The sequence below is a fragment of the Salvelinus sp. IW2-2015 genome, unplaced genomic scaffold (assembly GCF_002910315.2).
Source record: "Salvelinus sp. IW2-2015 unplaced genomic scaffold, ASM291031v2 Un_scaffold4937, whole genome shotgun sequence".
Taxonomy (NCBI): Eukaryota; Metazoa; Chordata; class Actinopteri; order Salmoniformes; family Salmonidae; genus Salvelinus; species Salvelinus sp. IW2-2015.
This window is the reverse complement of record NW_019946206.1, coordinates 40725-59879: the sequence shown is the minus strand read 5'-3', so window position 1 is coordinate 59879 and position 19155 is coordinate 40725. Positions and strand designations below refer to the sequence as shown.

The 19155-nt window shown below is 42.3% G+C and overlaps 1 protein-coding gene across 1 annotated transcript in view; it reads left to right on the top strand.

The window, feature by feature from the left end:
- Positions 1-17312: 17312 nt before the first annotated feature.
- Positions 17313-19155, top strand: part of ecpas (Ecm29 proteasome adaptor and scaffold) — a gene marked incomplete at its 3' end in the record, with an annotated part of 40644 nt that continues 38801 nt past the window's right edge. The window contains 1 exon segment of the mRNA XM_070441838.1: positions 17313-17558. Coding sequence (XP_070297939.1) covers positions 17531-17558 — 28 coding nt within the window.

Here is a 19155-nt window from a genome sequence, read left to right as displayed (position 1 = left end):
TATGCCATATTACCTAGGCGGACGACAGGTGTTACTAATACGGCTTTGTCTACCCTCGTTGTGTTCTTTAGCGGTAAGGTGGCTTGTCAGGGTGATCTTTCACTGCAAGGAGTGGTCTTGGTGGTTCGCGATTGTGTGGGTATCAGAAGAAGCGTGCATTGTACGTACCCAGCGTATGCACTGGGTATTGCGTCTGATCTGCTGCCCGGAGTCTTGTGTTTCTCGTCAGGTTGTTGTTGTTCTAAGCTCCCATAAGAGTTACGAGTTTATGTGTACACACTCTGTTTCCTATACTGTGTTAGGGTCAACCTAGGTCAAGTTTGATAAAGAGTTCTATCTCACTTCTGTTGTATGGTTTATTGTCTCTAGGGTTGTTGCATCATGTGAGTCTCCAATACTGTATTTTAAAAAACAGGGCTGATTTTCCATGAGTCTCTCAGCAGATCAAGTCAGGGCTAGACACTTCCACAGGGTGTGGCGGGGATCGGCTAGGTGTCTCGCGAATGGCAGTGGGCTACCTGGTGTCGCTCTGCCCAGTTTCTGTTGTTTCCTGACTCGCAGAAGACCAGTGTGTTTTATTTTGGAATCGAGTAAGGGGACACATGAATGAACCTTTCCATTATCCACATGAAATTTGCGAACAACGGGACATCTCTGCTTAACAAGAGGTAATCCTAAATATGGATACCGTTCATAACCTGATCCGCTATTAGAGCCCTATAAAGGTTTTTAGTACATAAATATCTGTAGTAGGTTGAGTGATTTGTATATAAGATGAATGGGTGTGATAGTCTCTCGGATGCCTTTCTCTGGGTAGAGGTCGGAAAGGATCTTACTAAGTATAGCTTGGTTGTATTCGGGGTTACGAGGCTTGATTGACGTGTGAGCCGTGCATTTCTGTGGTCATATACAGGTCAAGAACACTCATAAAAAAACTTTTGAACAACTTTCATAAGTGACAACTGAGATGAGCGGAAGACGTCGGCTGTGTGTGTTGCTCTAAGTCTGTGGTAGTACGTGGTGGTTGGTTTCGTGATATGTAGTCGTAGTGTTCAGTTGTGGTTGGTGATGTGGGATACGTTTGATGTGAGCGTGTAGGTCTCAGTGTCTCGGCTGTTTAGACAGTTGAAATATAGTTGTAGAGATTAGCAGATAATCATACCAATCACGTGTATAGTTACACGCTATTTAGAAAATATAGGCACGCGAAGCACCCTCATGTGTATTTTTGCTGTATATATAGAACTCATAGATAAATGTAACAAATCTTTTAATAATACGATATTTTGAGGGCAGGTGCTTAGATCTAGATTCGTACTCATCGCACAGATTTGAGTGTGAAGAGTGTAGTAAAAAACAATATAATGTGAGTTTATAGTTTGTGTGTCCAGTAATAGAACGGAATCTCTTTGAATCATGACGTTAGATGTTATAAAGGTCAGGCAACTGATTGGTATATGGGTTGAAAGTTCGAATAAGCGTCGAGGCAAGGTATTACTCAAAGTCTCCTGATAATACAGGCTTGTTCCATTCTTTACTCCTATTGAAGCATGACTCAGTTTCAATCAGCTAAGGGGATGAGATACAGACGCTGGAGTTGCTTGGTTGATAGAGTTAAGTTCTCGCTCGATTAGATAGGTTCAGCCAGTATTATTTGATCTGGGAGTAAGGCCGTTGATTCATTTCATGTTATAGCTGGTTTCACATATTGACAGCAAGTTGATTGTCTCTGTATAATAATACTCGATAGAGACGCAACAATCTCAGAACAGATCAGATTATAAATCTCAGATTGATTAAGAGTGTTGTGGTTCATATGTTTTATTCAGATGAGCTGATGAGAAATATATAGCGAGGTTAGGGAAATGTTTGGGCTTCGTCTGTGTTTAGGCAAAAGAAGCAGTTGTTCTCTCACTAAGTATATGACGCATTCTCATTGCACTGTCAGTTTACATTTGCCTAAGATCAATCACATGCTCCATTTGAGAGGGGTGTTGTGCATATCAGATAGTCGGCACATTGGAATGGATTGCTGCTCGGGGTGGTGATGATATCTACATACAGTACAGCAGGTGCAGCCGTTATGTGGGGTGAGGACTCGGCGCAGATCACAATAGGCGAGCCCGCGGGTGCTTCAGAAAATGTAGCACTGTTTGTGATTTCATCGACAATCTAACTCTCTTGGCCTACTAGAATGTCTCTGGCGGCAGACACGGCTGGGGCACGCGTGCGCAATTGGTTAAATGCTGCTGATTGGAGAGAGATCGATCCATCTGGGAGTAGTCTCACCACTTATGTATTTTCAACAACGCATTTTGGTAACATTCTAGCTCATGATACCAAGCTACACAGTTTGTGACCTTTCAGTACTAATAATTCCAATTGTAGGGCGTTGTATTCTCTTATATATACTCTCTGGCTGCATGCTGATGGTTACTCCGGGTATTACGTCTGTAGCGTGACATGATAAGTGAAGAAGTTTCATAGAGACTGTCATATGTGAATGTTAACTGCTCCAGTACAGGACATGGAGCTTGGGTTGTCATCGTTGGGTTAACCAGCCAAGAAGGGTTAACATCAAAAGGAGTTATTGATATTACAGAGATTTTCGATAAGGTGAGACGACTTTGCGCTGTGTCTTCGGGGATACTGGTATTGCACACCGTCATATCCGTCTCAATCCAGAGGTGTCACTATGGTAATGGGCTTCTTCACATTCCAACGGTAGTCTAGTGATAACGCGAAGTCTCCTACATATTGCAATCCTGTCAGAGAATCGTTTACAGAGTTTGTAAGCTGAGCAGGTTCCCACTGTTCCACTATGCTCGGTTTGTTATTTCATCAGATCCAAGAACAATCAATAGTTTTCTTTTTCTTTGTGCCGTTTTTAATGCATCTGTGTTTGTGCTATGTTTGTGAAGAGAGGAGGCGGCAGTGTCAGTGGACGGTTTGACGTGTCAGCTAGTTTCGTGACCTTGGTTTCTACTCCTCTTGTCAGTGTGAGTGTAGTCCCCTGGTAACATCCTAGCCATGCGAAGGATGTGTTGGGACGTTGTTATGTGAGTACCACTGCTATGTAGAGAGAGGACAATAATAGATAACTTCCTAACAATACGTCCAAACACTGAATGTGACTTTCACTCCTCACTCCTTCGGTGGTGCATATCTCGCTACTTGCAGCACGTTGTTGGTTACCACATGCTAGTTGCTTATAACGTAGTTGCTCCTCTGAATCCATTAACTATGAGTCTTGAAAACTGTAAGTTAAGGATTTGTGCTCTAACGCCTTGCGCAACCAGCAGTCAGGTTCACCGAGCTCTTGCTCCATATGACGGTGTCTTGTGCGGTATAGAGCTTGAGATCTCTATGGTGTTCTATGGGGAGCAGGAGTACGCGACCAGCCTGACAGTTGGGATGCTATTTACATTTCTGCGAACATTGTTTTTCACCTATTACAGGTATGCGTATTCGAACATACATTAAGACATCTCCATAGATCATTTGGAAGATTCAATTTTCATGTACTCTATTTACATGTGTATTAAGATAATCTCACGCATTTAGCTCAGGAATTGGCCAAGTTCGAATAGAACGCGCAAATTGATCGACGGAGTTATGGAGCGTTGGGGTGAACAGATGCTTTGTTCTATTCTTGCGCCTTTGGTGCGTTCAATAAGTAGTATGTGTGTTGTTACCTATAGGAGTTGAGTAGAGTTCGTCGCTTTTATAATTGTCTCTAGTGATTTAGGAAGATGGAAGGTGGGTTGTTTGTATATCTTATGGGTATTCGGTTTGGTCGCATCTTAGTCGGCGAGTTTAGTTTGCTTTTTTTCAAGTTTTAATGTTGCCGGTTTTCGTAGGCTCTCCGGTTGTCTCTGTGGAGTAAAGCGGACTGTCATTTTCCTTCTCAAGGGATGCCGCGTCGGTTTGTTCTGTCAATTTTCACGGTTCTTTAGTAGTGGTGTCCTTTAGTTGGTTTCCTTTAGTAGCGGTGTCCCTTTAGAGTAGCAGGTTGTCCTGTAGTAGCGGTGTCTTTAGTAGCGGTGTTCCTTTAGAGGGTGTCCTTAAGCAAGCGTTGTTCCTTTTGTAGTGGTGTCCTTTAGTAGTGGTGTCCTTTAGCTAGTGGTGTCCTTTGTAGTCGTATGGTGTCCTTTAGAGTGGTGTTCCTTTTAGCAGTGGGTGTCCTTATATGTGGTTTCCTTGCAGAAATTCAACCATGAAGGCCTGATTCATCAGTCTCCTCTGAACAGTTGATGTTGAGATGTGTCTGTTACTTGAACCTGTAAAGCATTATTTGGGCTGCAATTTCTGAGGCTAGTAACTCTAATGACCTATACTTTGCAGAAGAAGTAACTCTGGGTTTCCATCTCGTGGTGGTCCTTAAGTAACGGACTGTTGTTTCTCTTTGCTTATTTGAGCTGTTCTTGACATAATATGGACTTGTCTTTTACCAAATAGAGCTATCTTCTGTATACCACCCTACCTTGTCACAACACAACTGATTGTCAAATAATTATGAAGGAAAGAAATTCCACAAATGAAATTCTAACGAGGTACACGTATTAATTGAAATGCATTCCAGGTGATATCTCATGAAGCTGGTTGAGAGAATGCCAAGAGTGTGCAAAGCTGTCATCAAGGCAAAGGGTGGCTACGTTAAGATTTTTTAAATATAAAATATATTTTGATTTGTTTAAACTTTTTTGGGTGTACTACATGATTCCATATGTGTTATTTCAGAGTTCATGTCTTCATTATTATTCTACAATGTAGAAAATAGTTTTGAAAAATTAAAAAAGACCCTGGAATGTCAATTTCTGACTGGTACTGTAAATTCCTCTACCATAATTCGCCTCCAACGTTGTTTTAGAGAATTTGGCAGTACGTCCAACCGGCCTCACAACTGCAGACCACATGTAACCAGCCAGCCCAGTACATCCACATCHGGCTTCTTCACCTATGGGAAACTGAGACCAGCCACCCGGACAGCTGATGAAACTGAGGAGTATGTCTCTCTGTAATAAAACCCTTTTGTGGCCTGGATCCCCAATGAGTGGGCCTATGCCCTCCCAGGCCCACCAATGGCTGCGCCCCTGCCCAGTCACGCTAAGTCCATAGATTACGGCCTAGTGAATTTATTTACATTGACCGATTTCCTTATTTGAACTGTAAATCGTTGAAATTGTTGCATGTTGCATTAATATTTTTGTTCAGTACATATATAAATATATAAACTGTATATAACCATATTATAAAGCGTGAAAATACTTATTCAGATGTCATGAATTCACTATGACATCTTCATGTTTGGATGGTATTTATGGGTTGACATTTTTTCCCTCAGACATAAATAAACAATCCAATCCAAAGGCCAAAGCTTTAATAAAATAACATATTAACTGGCAAAGCAGCAGAACGAGGCCCGCGTAATCCAGCAACATCACTAGTCACGTTTTTGCAGCTGTTTCAGTACAGCACTACAGGGAGAGACAGAGGGAGAGGACGAACTCCACTGGACTAGTTTCAATGTATGGAATCACTTTAAAGCATCATTGAGAAATAATGAATTGAAGTTGTAACATTTGTAGACTAGCGGTGAAGAATGTTGGGCCAGTAACCGAAAGGTCTCCGGTTCGAATCCCCACGCCAGCAAGTTGAAAAAATCTACTGTTCTGAACTTGAGCAAGGCAGTTAATCCCCAACAACAACTGCTCCCCGGGCACCGATGACGTGGACGTCGATGAAGCCCCCACACTGATTAAGAGGGGTTCAATGCGTTAGACACATTTCAGTTGAATGCATTAGTTATACAACTGACTAGGTTTCCCCTTTCCATCATTAGATCCCATAATGTTTCATCTGACGTGCTACAGGCCTCCTTAAGACTAGAATATCTGAAGAATCAGGTATTCCATGTTAACAAGTTCAGTAGATCAGATGTTAATGAAGCAATACAGACCACATTGAAGTGTATGGAGTTTAGTTTGCCTGTTCTACAGTCTTGTAAAACAGGGGGGTTGACTGGGACAGGCAATGTAACATCCATAATGTTCTTAGGAACTGTTTTTGTCCTTACATCAGATCATCTTGAAACTTTCTCTCAAAGCTAACTTTCATCAGGTTTTATATGGTCAATTGGTTTCTCTCTTTTCATGCAGAAACCTTTTCAGTGTTATGATATTCATAACATCCATATCCACCAGTCTATTTCCTGTCAACTAACAGAACTCTGCTGGTTGTCCTGGTAACAGATACCAGGGCAGATCTATTGTATTTGTTCAAACTAAACTACTTACTTTTATGTGTCAAATCTGATCCTTCTTTCTCTTCCTCCTCTCACAGTTCCACTCAGCCCCGTTGTTTCCTGCAGTCCACCAGCGCACAGACAACTCTTCATACCCAGCAGTAAGTGCTACCGGGAGAGCACGACAAGGGACTCAGAGAGAAGTGCTAGCGTTGTCCTGGTAACCATAAAAGAGGGACAGACACATATCATTATGGATGCTGATGTCACTGTTGCATGAAGTGCTTTACAAACCCAGCCCAGACCCAGATAGAGCAAGCTGTATGCTAGACCAGACCAAGCTGTACCATCTGATGCTTCTGAGGTCTGGAAGACTCTTCCCTGCCTCGTCAGCATCAGGATGTTGTTGAGGCTCCCCAAAGGATCCACGATAGTCACGTCTCTCTCCTGTGCGAACGAGAACAGCAAACAGACGTAAACTTATGACCATCTATTACAATCAAGAGGCATGAATATGTCTAAAATGGCCCTTTTCATCATGATTTTGTCAAATATTGTTTGTGTTGCAAATGCATAGGGTCAATTCCAAAAATGGGTGCCTTTAACATCCCTTTGATATTTTAAGTAGATTTTAAAAGCCTGTTATACTAGATGAGGTGAACTTTAATGTAGACCACATAGAGAATGAGAATTCAATAATCAAAGTCCCAAAAACATATGTACCAATAGCAGATTGCCCCTTAAACAATTCCTACAGTACTGAACAACATATTAAAGTATAGAACTGAAGTAGAATGCCCCGGTAAAACCCCCACATTAGTTCAACAACTGCATGGTTTGTGCCCCCGTTTTTAAGACAGTACTCACTGGTAGTAATCTGATCTTCAGCCTCCTTTTTCACTCCCAAAACGTCTTCCTCCTCTTTTATTGAGATAGCCTCCTCTTCCTCTTTTGCTCTAAAAGGTTCTTCCTCTTCTTTCACTACATTCTCTTCTTTCAATGTTATGGCATCTTCCTCCTTTTTGATTCTGAAAGCTTCTACCTCCTCCTCTTCCCCTTTCACTGTAATATCATCCTCTTCTTCTTTCAATGTGATAGACTCCTCTTCCTCCCTATTCATGCTGAAAGCTTCTTCCACTCCTTTCACCAGAGTCTCTTTCTCCGTCGAGCTTAGTGAGCTCATGCTCCGGTCGATTAGCCTAGTACATTATCAATTTACCACATTTGCTAATTTAACAAGCAAATTACGTTTAAATGAACTAGTAGAAAGGTAAACAGAATTATATTCAAAACACTAAGAGTAATATACACAAGATTGGTCTAAAGAGCTCCAATGTTTCTCAGTTATGTTCGCTAGCAAACCACCCGTTGGTTAAATCAGGCCTTTTTGTCCGGCTTGTTGAAGAAAGCCTCCTGTTCCCGTCACTAAAATTATACGTCACGCAAGGAAAGCATCACCTTGGGAAATACTCATATCGCCATCTACTGACTGGAGTGGTAGGTGCAGATTGGAAAAGTATTATATTACATGTTTATTCTGGCAAGCAATGTGCATGGATTAAGTAATAAAACAACCAGATGTTATGTTTTCTCTTACTGTCTTACAGGCCAATACTTCCTCCAGGTTGACCTTGCCCATTAAGGTAGGGATTAGGTGACAGATTTGTAGTATTTCATTTTTGTCATAGTTATTCTGAACCATGCTCAGTTGACATTTAAATTAGCCTCGTGATTTGTATTTTCCTTAAACTTTCTGAAGAGGAAACAAGCCCCGGAAATCCCCCTGTCTGAGTGCATTTGTCTACCAACTATGTGTAGCTGTTAGCGATGATGCTAATGACAACCATCTTCTGGTTGATGGGAGAAAAGTTCTCACACAAACCTTGTCAATTAATGTTAACTACAAGTTAGTCTATGCCTACCTGGCAGAATGATATCATATTATTTGCATCATCCATTGTTGATTTGTTCAGCAAACACTGCTTCACATTGTGTGCTACAGAGACACCCACTAACAGCAAGCTCTTTGCTGTGCCTCTTGAATTAAAGGGCTATCTACAAACAAAAATGGAATTTTATCAAAGTGGCTCTTCCTGATGTAGTTGAGTATTTGCTTGAGGACTTAGAACATTCTAATTGTTGTTGTTTTTCTTATTACAGTGTGATTTAGAGAGAAAAACAGAAAAACAGGGACCAATCAGAAAACCTGGAAAAACCTAACGCTGAAGAAAATCGGAATTTAGGGTAAAAACAAAAAAAAAGGAAATTTGATGACATGTATTACATAGATAGAGATGTTATAAAGCCCTAAATAATGTAGAAATGTTCTCTTTAATTACTGGATTATCTAGGGAAGTGTAGAAGTAAACAGCTGTATCCTTGAGTGACCTTTAACCTCCCTGCTCCTCAATATTTTCCTCTGGATCAAAGCTTCAGCCAAGTAGGATACATGATAGTGGCAACACATGAGCTGGATACTGGGTTGGCATATATCATGGTAGGTACATGATAGTTGGCAACACATGGAGGAGTTGATATAGTAAGTGTAGGATACATGATAGTGGCAACACATGGAGTTGAGTTGGATATGTTAATGGCTAGGAAATGATAGGGCAACCACATGGAGTACGGTGGATATAGTATCGGTAGGATACATGATTAGTGGCAACACATGAGTAAGGGTTTATATAGTCATTTGGTAAGATAAAATGATAGTGTAACACATGGAGTTGGGTTGGATTATAGTCATGGTAGGAACATTGATAGTGGCAACAACATGGCAGTAGGTTTGATTATAGTCATGGTAGGGATACATGATTAGTGGGAAACACATGGAGTTAGGGTGGATATACAGATAGTGGCAACACATGGAGTTGGTGGATATAGTCATGGTTAGATACCCTGATAGCTGATAACACATGGGAGTTGGGTTGGATATATTCATGGTAGGATTACATGATAGTGGCAACACATGGAGTATGGGTTGGATATAGTCATGGTAGGATACATGATAGTGGCAACATGGAGTAGGGTTTGATATAGACATGGTAGGATACATGATATGTGATAACACATGGTAGTAGCGTTTGATATTGTCATGGTAGGGATTAACATGATAGTGGAAACACATGAAATAGGGTTTGACTTAGTCAGGTAGGGATAACCATGATTTAGTATACACATGGAGTGGGGTTGGATATAGTCATGGTAGGATACAATGATAGTGGCAAACACATGGAGTTGGGTGGACTATAGTCATGTGTGTAGGATACATGATAGTGGCAACACATGGAGGTTGCGGTTGGGAATTAGTCATGTAGGATTACATGATAGTGATAACACATGGAGCAGGGTTTGATTATTAGTTCATGGTAGGATACATGATAGTGAAACACATTGAAGTTAGTGGGTTTGATATAGTCATGGTAGGATACATGATAGTGGTAACAGTGGTGGAAAGTGGGGTTGATTAGTCATGGTAGGATACATGATAGTGGCAACACAATGGAGTAGGGTTTGAGTATAGTCATGGTAGGATATACATGCATAGTGGAAACACATGAAGTTAGGGTTTTTATTATCATGGTAGGATACATGATGAGTGCGGTAACATGTGGATGTAGGGTGATAATAGTCATGGTATTGATTACATGATAGTGGCAACCATCGGAGTAGGGTTTGATATAGTCATCGGTAGGTCATGTAGTGGCCAACACATGAAGGGAAGTCATGTAGGATACTGATAGGAACATGGGGAGTTAGGTTGATATAGTCATGTATGATACGATAGTGGCAACACATGGAGTTGCTGTGAATAGTCATGGCCGCGTAGTAATAGTACTAAGGGATGAATAGTTGGAAACACATGGCCGAGGCTTAGGCGGTGTGGCCTTCGAATAGCTGCATGTCAGATACATGATCCGCTGCGAGACGACATGCGAGTAGGGTTTGATATAGTCATGGTTGAATCGGCATTAAAGATAAAGTGACTAACATCAAGGGCCTTAGCTGCGGATTTGACTCCTCGGTCATTGTAGGTTACATGTGATGCCAAACACAGTTGGAGTTGTGGTGTTGATATAGTCAAGTGAGTAGCGCATACGCCATAGCATTGAGTGGCCGAGAACACCTCAATGGCCGGGCGTAGGTGACTTTGGGAGACATCTACTAGGTCATGTGCGCCTAGTGTACATGATAGTGATAACACATGGGTCCACGACGATAGAGCGACTTGGGGTGTCTGACCAGTACGACGCCTCTCCACTGCCCTACGGTCGATGGATAGGATACATGATAGTGTTACATGTGGGTAGTAGCCCCGGGGATTGGCCCTACCGATTGGTAATCCAGAAATTCACAGTCATGGTAGGGGCTATACTCCATGCTCAGTTGGACAACATCATGGTTTAGCTAGAAAGTGTATAGTGGTGTGTGTGGGTTAGATAGTCACTCGGTTTAAGGTATGCCCACTGCCATGATAGTGGTCAACATGTGCGCAGCTGGGTCGATAATAGTATCATCGTTAGTGTACATGAAGTCGGCATGGGGAGCGTTTGGGGGTCTGATATTAACGTTCATGGTAGTCTTTACATCACATAGATAGAGGTTGGAAACGATTAAAGTAGGGTTTGTATGCCGATTTAGTCTCTCTGCTTTAGGATGCGGTTTTTACTGATAGATGCGCAACACAATGGTGTGTAGGTTGTATTATCTTGTGGTTCTGGGTTATGGTGTATACGTGTTGATAGTGGATAGTACTACGAGTGAAGTAGCTGGTGTTTGTGCTGTATAGGTTCGTTGGTGGTATAGGCAAGTGAATACTTTACTCGGAATAGTTATTTGCCCTGCAGTGTACTTTCTTGTTGCGGATTTTTTTTTTATGTGGGGGTGGGAGGGGGAGGGGCTGCCCTGTTGTTGTTTACGACTTCACACACATGGTTATGGGTCAAGGAATTAAGAATTTTGTTCTNTTCATCCAGTTAATCCTACCATCGTCTGGTCAGGCAACTCCACACACCACACGCCCCACTCCTTGGCTACCGAATGTAGCCGCCCCGCACGGATGCGCCCGCCCCTGTGACTCCCAGTTGATTAGGCCCAGGCGGTGAGCACCGATTGTAAGAAAGTTTCTCTGAACTTCCTCCGCCGCGTGGGCCTTGTGCCCGAGGAACGGACGCCGAGAGGTGGCGGGGGTCATGAAAAAGGAGATCTAATCTAGGATGAGTAATATCCTTTTAAATAATTATTTTATGCGCAGAACGGAGGGGTCTGAAGATTTAACACCAGCCCAGTAGACCTCCCGCCCCCGCCATCCCTGACCCTCGGCTCACACACAGATTGAAGCCCCTGACAGAGGAGAAATAGTTAACGCCTTTATTAGAATCTCATTACAGTAATACGTTGTTGTTAACACGGGGCGGAAGACGTGAAATAACAATTCCTAAGGGAACAGCGGCAGGAAGGGGTTAAACAGGGCCGTAGAACCTCCGCCCCCGCCCTGCCTGCTGCTCACACAGATGAAGCACCTGGACAGAGAGAAATAGTTACGCCTATTAGAATCTCATTACATAATACGTGTGTTAACTACGGGGAAGCAGTGGAAGAATATCCTTAGGAAACAGGTGCGGGAGGGGTTAACAGGGCCGTAGACCTCCGCCCCCGTCCATACCTGCCTGCTCACACAAGATGAAGCCCTTGACCAGAAGAAATAGACGCCTTATTATAAATCTCATATACAGAATACGTTGTGTTAACTACGGCGGAAGCAGTGGAATAATATACCCTAGGAAACAGGCGGAGGGTTAACAGACCTCCGCCCCCGCCATCCTGCCTGCTCCACACAGATGAAGAACCCTGAACTCAGAAGAAATAGTACGCCTTATTATAATCTCATTTACAGTAATCGTCCGTTGGTCTGTGGTTAATTACGGGGAAGCAGTGGAAGAAAATCCTTAGGAAACAGGGCGGGAGGGTTAACAGGGCCGTAGACCTCCGCCCCGCCATCCTGCCTGCTCACACAGATGAAGCCCTGACAGGAGAAATAGTACGCCTTATTAGAATCTCTCATTACCAGTAAACGTGTGTTAACTAGGGGAAGCAGTGGATAATATCTTAGGAAACAGGCGGGAGGGGTTTAACAGGCCGTTAGACCTCCGCCCCGCCACCTGCCTGCTCACACAGATGAAGCCCTGACAGAGAAATAGTTATGAGCGTTTTTATTATATTGTTTTTACAGTTAATATCAGCGTTGTGTTACGTGACGGGTGAAGCATGCTGGAGAATTAATAGTCCTTAGAACTAGGCACAGGCGGAGAAGCTGGGATAGAACAGACCTCCGCCCTTCCGCTCTCTGCCTGCCGCCAATTAAAACCCGGACAGAGAAAAAGAGGTATAATTAAACTGGTGTGGTTCGAGCACTGAATGCTGATTGGCTGACAAGCCGTTGGTATATCAGTGACCGTATACCACGGTATGACAAAACATTGATGTTTATCTGGCTCTAATTACGTTGCTAACCAGTTTATAATACCAATTAGACACCTCAGGTGGTTTGGGTACTGGTTGGCACTATACAACTGCACCTTGGCCTTAGTACTTAATAGAACACCTAGGCTAGGCCATTAGGTTGCTCTAAGACTGAATAAAACCTAGATACATTAACTGTATATCCCAGCTAGCCTACATACCGTAGAGACACTAAGATCGCCGGGCTAGCCTACAATACCGTAGAAACCTAGATCCCGTGGCTCCTCACCCTACATACCGTAGAGACACTAGATATTCCCGGCTAGCCTACATACCGTAGAGACCTAGATCCCGGCTAGCCCACATACCGTAGGACACTAGATCCGCAGTAGTCTACATACCGTTGTTTAACTTGGGTCACAACGTTGAGGGTAAGCCTTCCACAAGCTTCCCACAATTAAGTTGGGTGAATTTTGACCATTCCTCCTGACGAGCCGCTGGGTGTAACTGAGTCAGGTTGTAGGCCTCCTTGCTTGCACACGCCTTTCAGTTCCTGCCGCACAAATGTTCTATAGGATTGAGGTCAGGCTTTGTGATGGCCCACCAAATACCTTGACTTTTGTTGTCGCTTAAGCCATGTTGCCACAACTTGGAAAGTATGCTTGGTGTCATTGCTCCATTTGGAGACCCTTTGCGACCAAGCTTTTAACTTCCTGACTGAATGTCTGAGATGTTGCTTCAATATATCCACTACAATTTTCCATACCTCATGATGCCATCTATTTTGTGAAGTGGCAACCAGTCCCTCCTGCCAGCAAAGCACCCCCCCCCCACAACCATGATGCTGCCACCCCCATGTTCATGGTTGGGATGGTGTTCTTCGGCTTGCAAGCTTCCCCTTCTCTCCAAACATAACAATGGCATTTATGGGCAAAACAGTTCTATTTTTGTTTGCATCAGAGCAAGGACCATTCTCCAAAAAGTACGATCTTGTCTCCAGTGTGCAGTATGTGTCTGTCTTTGTTAATGACGGGTTTGGAGCAGTGCTTCTCTCTTGTCGACATATATGTCGATATACGGACTCGTTTACTGTGGATATAGATAATTTTGCTACCGCGTTTCCTCTCCAGCATCTTTCCACAAGGTCCTTGCTGTTGTTCTGGGATCGATTTGCACTTTTTAGTCACCAAAGTACGTTCCATCGCTTAAAGACAGAATTGTGTCTTCCTTCCTGAGCGTATGCCCCGGCTTGCGTGGTTTCTCCATTGGTTGTGTATACTTGCGTTACCTATTGTTTGTACAGATGAACGTGTACCATTCAGGATTTGGAAATTGCTCCAAGAATGAACCAGACCTTTTTCTGAGGTCTTGGCTGATTTCTTTTGATTTTCCCATGATGTCAAGCAAAGAGACACTGAGTTTGAAGGTAGGCATTGAAATACATCCACAGGTACACCTCCCAATTGACTCAAATTATGTCAATTAGCTACAAAGTTTCTAAAGCCATGACATCATTTTCTGGAATTTTCCAAGTTGTTCAAAGGCACAGTTTACATACAATAAGTAACTTCTGACCCACTGGAATTGTGATAGTGATTATAAGTGAAAATAATCTGTCTGAAACAAGTTTTGGAAAAATTACTTGGTCATGAACAAAGTAGATGTCCTACCGACTTGCCAAAACTATTGTTTGTTATTAACAAGAAATTTGTGAAAAACGAGTTTTAATGACTCCAACCTAAGTGTATGTAAACTTCCAACTTCAACTGTAGTCTACATACTGTAGAGATTCTAGATCACAGCTAGTCTACATACTATGTGCAGTACTACAGTAGCCCTATTTTACAGCACAGAAGTAACCATGTATTTACTAAGTCGTATTAAAACGGTTATCATAAACTGGGTTGGTTCGAGCGACCCGAATGCTGATTGGCTGACAGCCGCGGTATATCACGCGTATTTACAAAACATGTCGTTTTACTGCTCTAATTACATGGATAACCAGTTTATAAATCGCAATAAGGCACCTCACATCAGGACCAGGGTTTGTGAACAACACTCAGTGTTGTGCAGTGTAGACGACAGTATTGTTTAAATGAATAACACATCAATAAAAAGCAACATGTAGGTCATTATTGTGTAACTAACCAATAAGGACCGATAGCAATAATAACCTGTGTGCAACATATTATTCTTCTTCTCAGGTCTTATTGGTTATTGACACAAAACCACCGAGGCAGCAGGCTGCTCCTCCTTCTTCCTGAGTCCAGCTCKAACACACCCGTTTCTACTAATTAACTCATCATCAATCCAATAAGCCTTGATAAGCTAGTAGATTAGCTGATCTAAACCCAGTGTTGCAGGCCCCCTATTCCCTATATAGTACACTACTTCTTACCATAGGCCATAGTATAGGAGTATGGGTTCTGGTCAAAAGTTGTGTACTAAAAAGGGTGCTCTTTGGGATGCTACACCCATTCTTACTCGTGTAACGTTCAGTTCCGCTGTGTGTTATTTACAAGTTGACCACTGGGTGGCGGTCATCTCCCACAAAAGGAAATCGTGGTACTCTGCTAGTTACCACCAGCAGGGTTCCGATCACCACAACTCTGGGTCCGTCCCGAATGTCACCCTATTCCCTACATAGTGAACTACTTTTAACCAGGGCTTACATCAAAATTAGAGCACTATATAGGAAATAGGGTGCCATTTGGTATACTTTTTTGAATTTACTTTGACAAAGGAGACAAAGGACTAGACACACAATAACAGTTGGTTTCTTTTTTTTTTTAAATTGTTCACGCAAAACAGTACATTGAGGAATATACCCACAATAAGGAAATGTGTCTCAAATCATTCATATAGATTATCTCGCAAAGCAATTAACGGGTTATACAATAACAATAAACAATAACAATAAAACGTTACATTTGAATTGATTCGAATAAAGTAAATCTATGAATTCTGTTGTTGCAGTTACAATATAACGGTATTGATCATGCTTGATATAAAATGGTAACTTTGTCATTTAAAGCTGTTCAAATATTTTCTTRAATCATGCACTTATATCTAGTAGCTACATGATTAAATCACTTGTGACAGTGCATTTATTTCCCAAGATAWGTCCGAAGTGCAGTGTGGCTAATCTGATCTTTGTCCGTCTTTCTGTCTGAGCTAGCCTACGTTCAGTTGTGGTAGCCAGCAATGGCAGATCGAAGGAGACAGTTAAAATAATTKATAACTACGACTGATTGAATCAACCACTCCCTTTCTTTCGTTATTGTCAGAATTCAAGAGTCTTACAGTGGTCAAACGTGARATAAATAATAAGAACTGGTTACGATGAGAAAAGGGAAAAATAGCCAGCTTGCTAAACTGTCCATCTGCACAATGCGCGTAGCAGAGARGGGGTTTAAATCCCATCTTGAATGGATGCAGTCGAGATTTATGCTAGCTAACAAGGCCCGCGGTAGCTAGCAAGCTACTAGCTGACGAAATATACTGCACGAATTGAACATATATCAACCATAAATGGTCTGGCTGTTATCCAGACACACAGAGAAATACATTTAGCTAGTAACGTTAGTATTGTGCATCGCAGTTTCACTGGTTTAGCTAGCTAACAACAGATTAACAGTTAGCTAGCTATTTGCTAGTAGAAGTTAGCACAACGTAAACACCAAATCAACGGGTTCGAGCTAGCCTCACCAGCTACTTGTGAGGGGTAACTGTTAGCTAGCCAGTAATAAAACAGGGTATAAGAAACATTCTGTGTTAGATGTGTAACGTAGACTATGTCCAAGCAGAGCTRCTATATCTACAGCCAGTTAACTCTATGCAATAATGTCTGAATSAATTGATAATGCATGCATGCAGCGAAAACGAGTTGCTGTTATTAGCCAACGTGTGCCAAATTGGGCTAGCTAGCAACAGTAGCTAGTTAGCTTAGCCAACTAGCTAGCCTAGCCAACCAGTCCACTGCTACAAACGAAAATAGACGCCACAAACTAGTTGACACTGAACGTTATAGGCATGAATTAAACCCGTGTTATAGATAGCATTTGTCAGGAAATTTGTACTGTACCTTTTGGTGTATGAAAAATTGTGTTTCGTTGTATTATTGTTTATCTCTTCTCGCCCTGATCGCCCAGCTGTTTTCATATAACAGCTGGTCTACAGCGACTTGTTCTTCAGACTTCTGCCAGGTCGATAAGTAGATTTCAGACCAGTGGTGTAGTTGGCTGCCCCCTGTCGGCCAAAGATGCACCTTCACTTCAACAAATGTAGAAAAAATAACAAACATAACAAAATGAAGCATTTATTTAATTTTAGGAATATTTTCTACAAATGTTCATTCAGAAATGCTTGGTTTTTCACTTTGGGGAAACATTTCGATTTATATTTTCTCCCTTCCTGTTTTCCTATTGTTTCAGTGTCTACACAGAATTTCACAGTTTACACATGTAAAGAATGAATAAGACTACGTGTGTGCAATATGCATGTCGCTAGCTATGTCTGTTATCGTTGCACGGTGCTGTGTGTGAAGCAGGTGTTAAGACTAATTACAGCTAGCACTACCGACTTGGATATAGTGAAAGAGGAGTGGCATCTATCACCGTTGCGTCCGTTTGGTTCACTTAGGAACCAAACGGACGCAAACAGTCCAAAAAGGGGAGGAACCTACCTGAATTCGTCCAATAAGAAACTATAATTTTCGTTGCAAAATATTTACCGTTAAAACGTTTTGCTACGACATGGATTAATGAATACACCCCCAGGGTGAGAGAGAGAGAGAGAGAGAGAGAACACCGATGACTTTCTATGAACATGGCCGCTCAAGATGAACTCAGTAAGTTTCTACCTGTTTTTGCAGTGATTAAATGCATGTAAGACACGTCATGTATCGGTAACACKTATTATTGCATTTAGTACACAGTCATAACTTATTCTATCAAGCTACACGCCTGTGATATGAACTCTAAACGTTGATTTGAGGTAGCTAGCTAACGCTAGTAGAAGGCCGTCTGCACAGTCATGGTCCAAATGAAAGTGTTACAGTTGTATTAAACATCAACGTGATCTGATGACGACTGGAATAGTTTTTACATTGAATCAGTCATTTCATTCCCTATTTGTAACGATGTCATGTTAGATCTGTAACTACGATTAACTAAACGATKTATATGCCTTGTGCCAATTTGGCGTAACGAAGTGGCTAGCTTGCTGGTTAGCAGTGCAGCCAGGCGTCCGGGACAATATGAATTGTCTTGGAAGATTAGCCTTGTGTGTGAAGTTAGCTAATTAGCGCTAGTAGCTAGCTAATTCATTGCAAGTAATCTAGTTATGTATCTCGGTGTAACAGGTTGCATACATGGAATGAAAGATGACACACTTAATTTTCAGTGTAGTGAGTGTGTTGGCAAACACACCTCTCACAAGGTAACGTTAGCTAGCCATTTCCCCCCACCCACAGCAGCAGTTAGCTAGCCACGTTTGAGATGATTTAGGGAACTAACTAACCAGCCAAATCACCAGCTAGTTAGCTAGCTACTAATTTATATCATTCATTCCTTGCCCACTAGTTGCCAGTCTGATGCAAGTCGAAAGCAAATACGCCCTGTCTGACATAGCTAATGGTTATGTCATGCAGGCTTTGTGATCTAGCTCAGAACAGCATGTAACAGCCTATCCACCCCAGTTATAACACATATAACACAATACAAGGTGCATTAGCTATTATAACAGTCCCTTGTTGATACCTTAGGTCCAAATGTTATAGCTACATTTGAAATGTTTACAGTTGAGTCATTTAGCAGACTCCCAGTCTATTCATAGTAAACTGAGCCACACGGGACCAGCTAAATGGACAGCCACACTCTGTGTGTTTTCTGGACCTTATTTGGACAGGTGTATTTTCTGTACCTTATTTGGACAGGTGCGGCATTACAGGTGAGTACAGAGGTAGAAGGCGTAGTTTGAAATGTGGACACAGGGAGTGAACCCCGGTCTTCGGCGGGGAGCATTATATGTGCATAGAGACCCGGGACCGGCTCTGCTAGAAGCTAGAACCGACATGTTCAACATTTAGTTGATCCAATCTCCCAACCAAACCAGTTATCTAAGGCTGTCACGAAGAGTTAGGGGATGTCTAATGTGATGAAATCACAGTCAGGACTGGTTTCCTGGACACCAGTTATCTAAGGCTGTGATGCGAATTAGGGGATGTCTAATGTGATGAAATCACAGTAAGGACTGGTTTCCTGGACACGGATCAAGCCTAGTCCTGGACTTTAAGCATGTGTCACGGGGTGGGATTTGGACCCTGGCGTCCCAAATGGTACCCTACTCCCTATACAGTGCACTACTCTTGACCGGAGCCCTATAGAACCTGGTGAAAAGTAGTGCACTACTCTTGACCGGAGTCCTATAGAACATGGTGAAAAGTA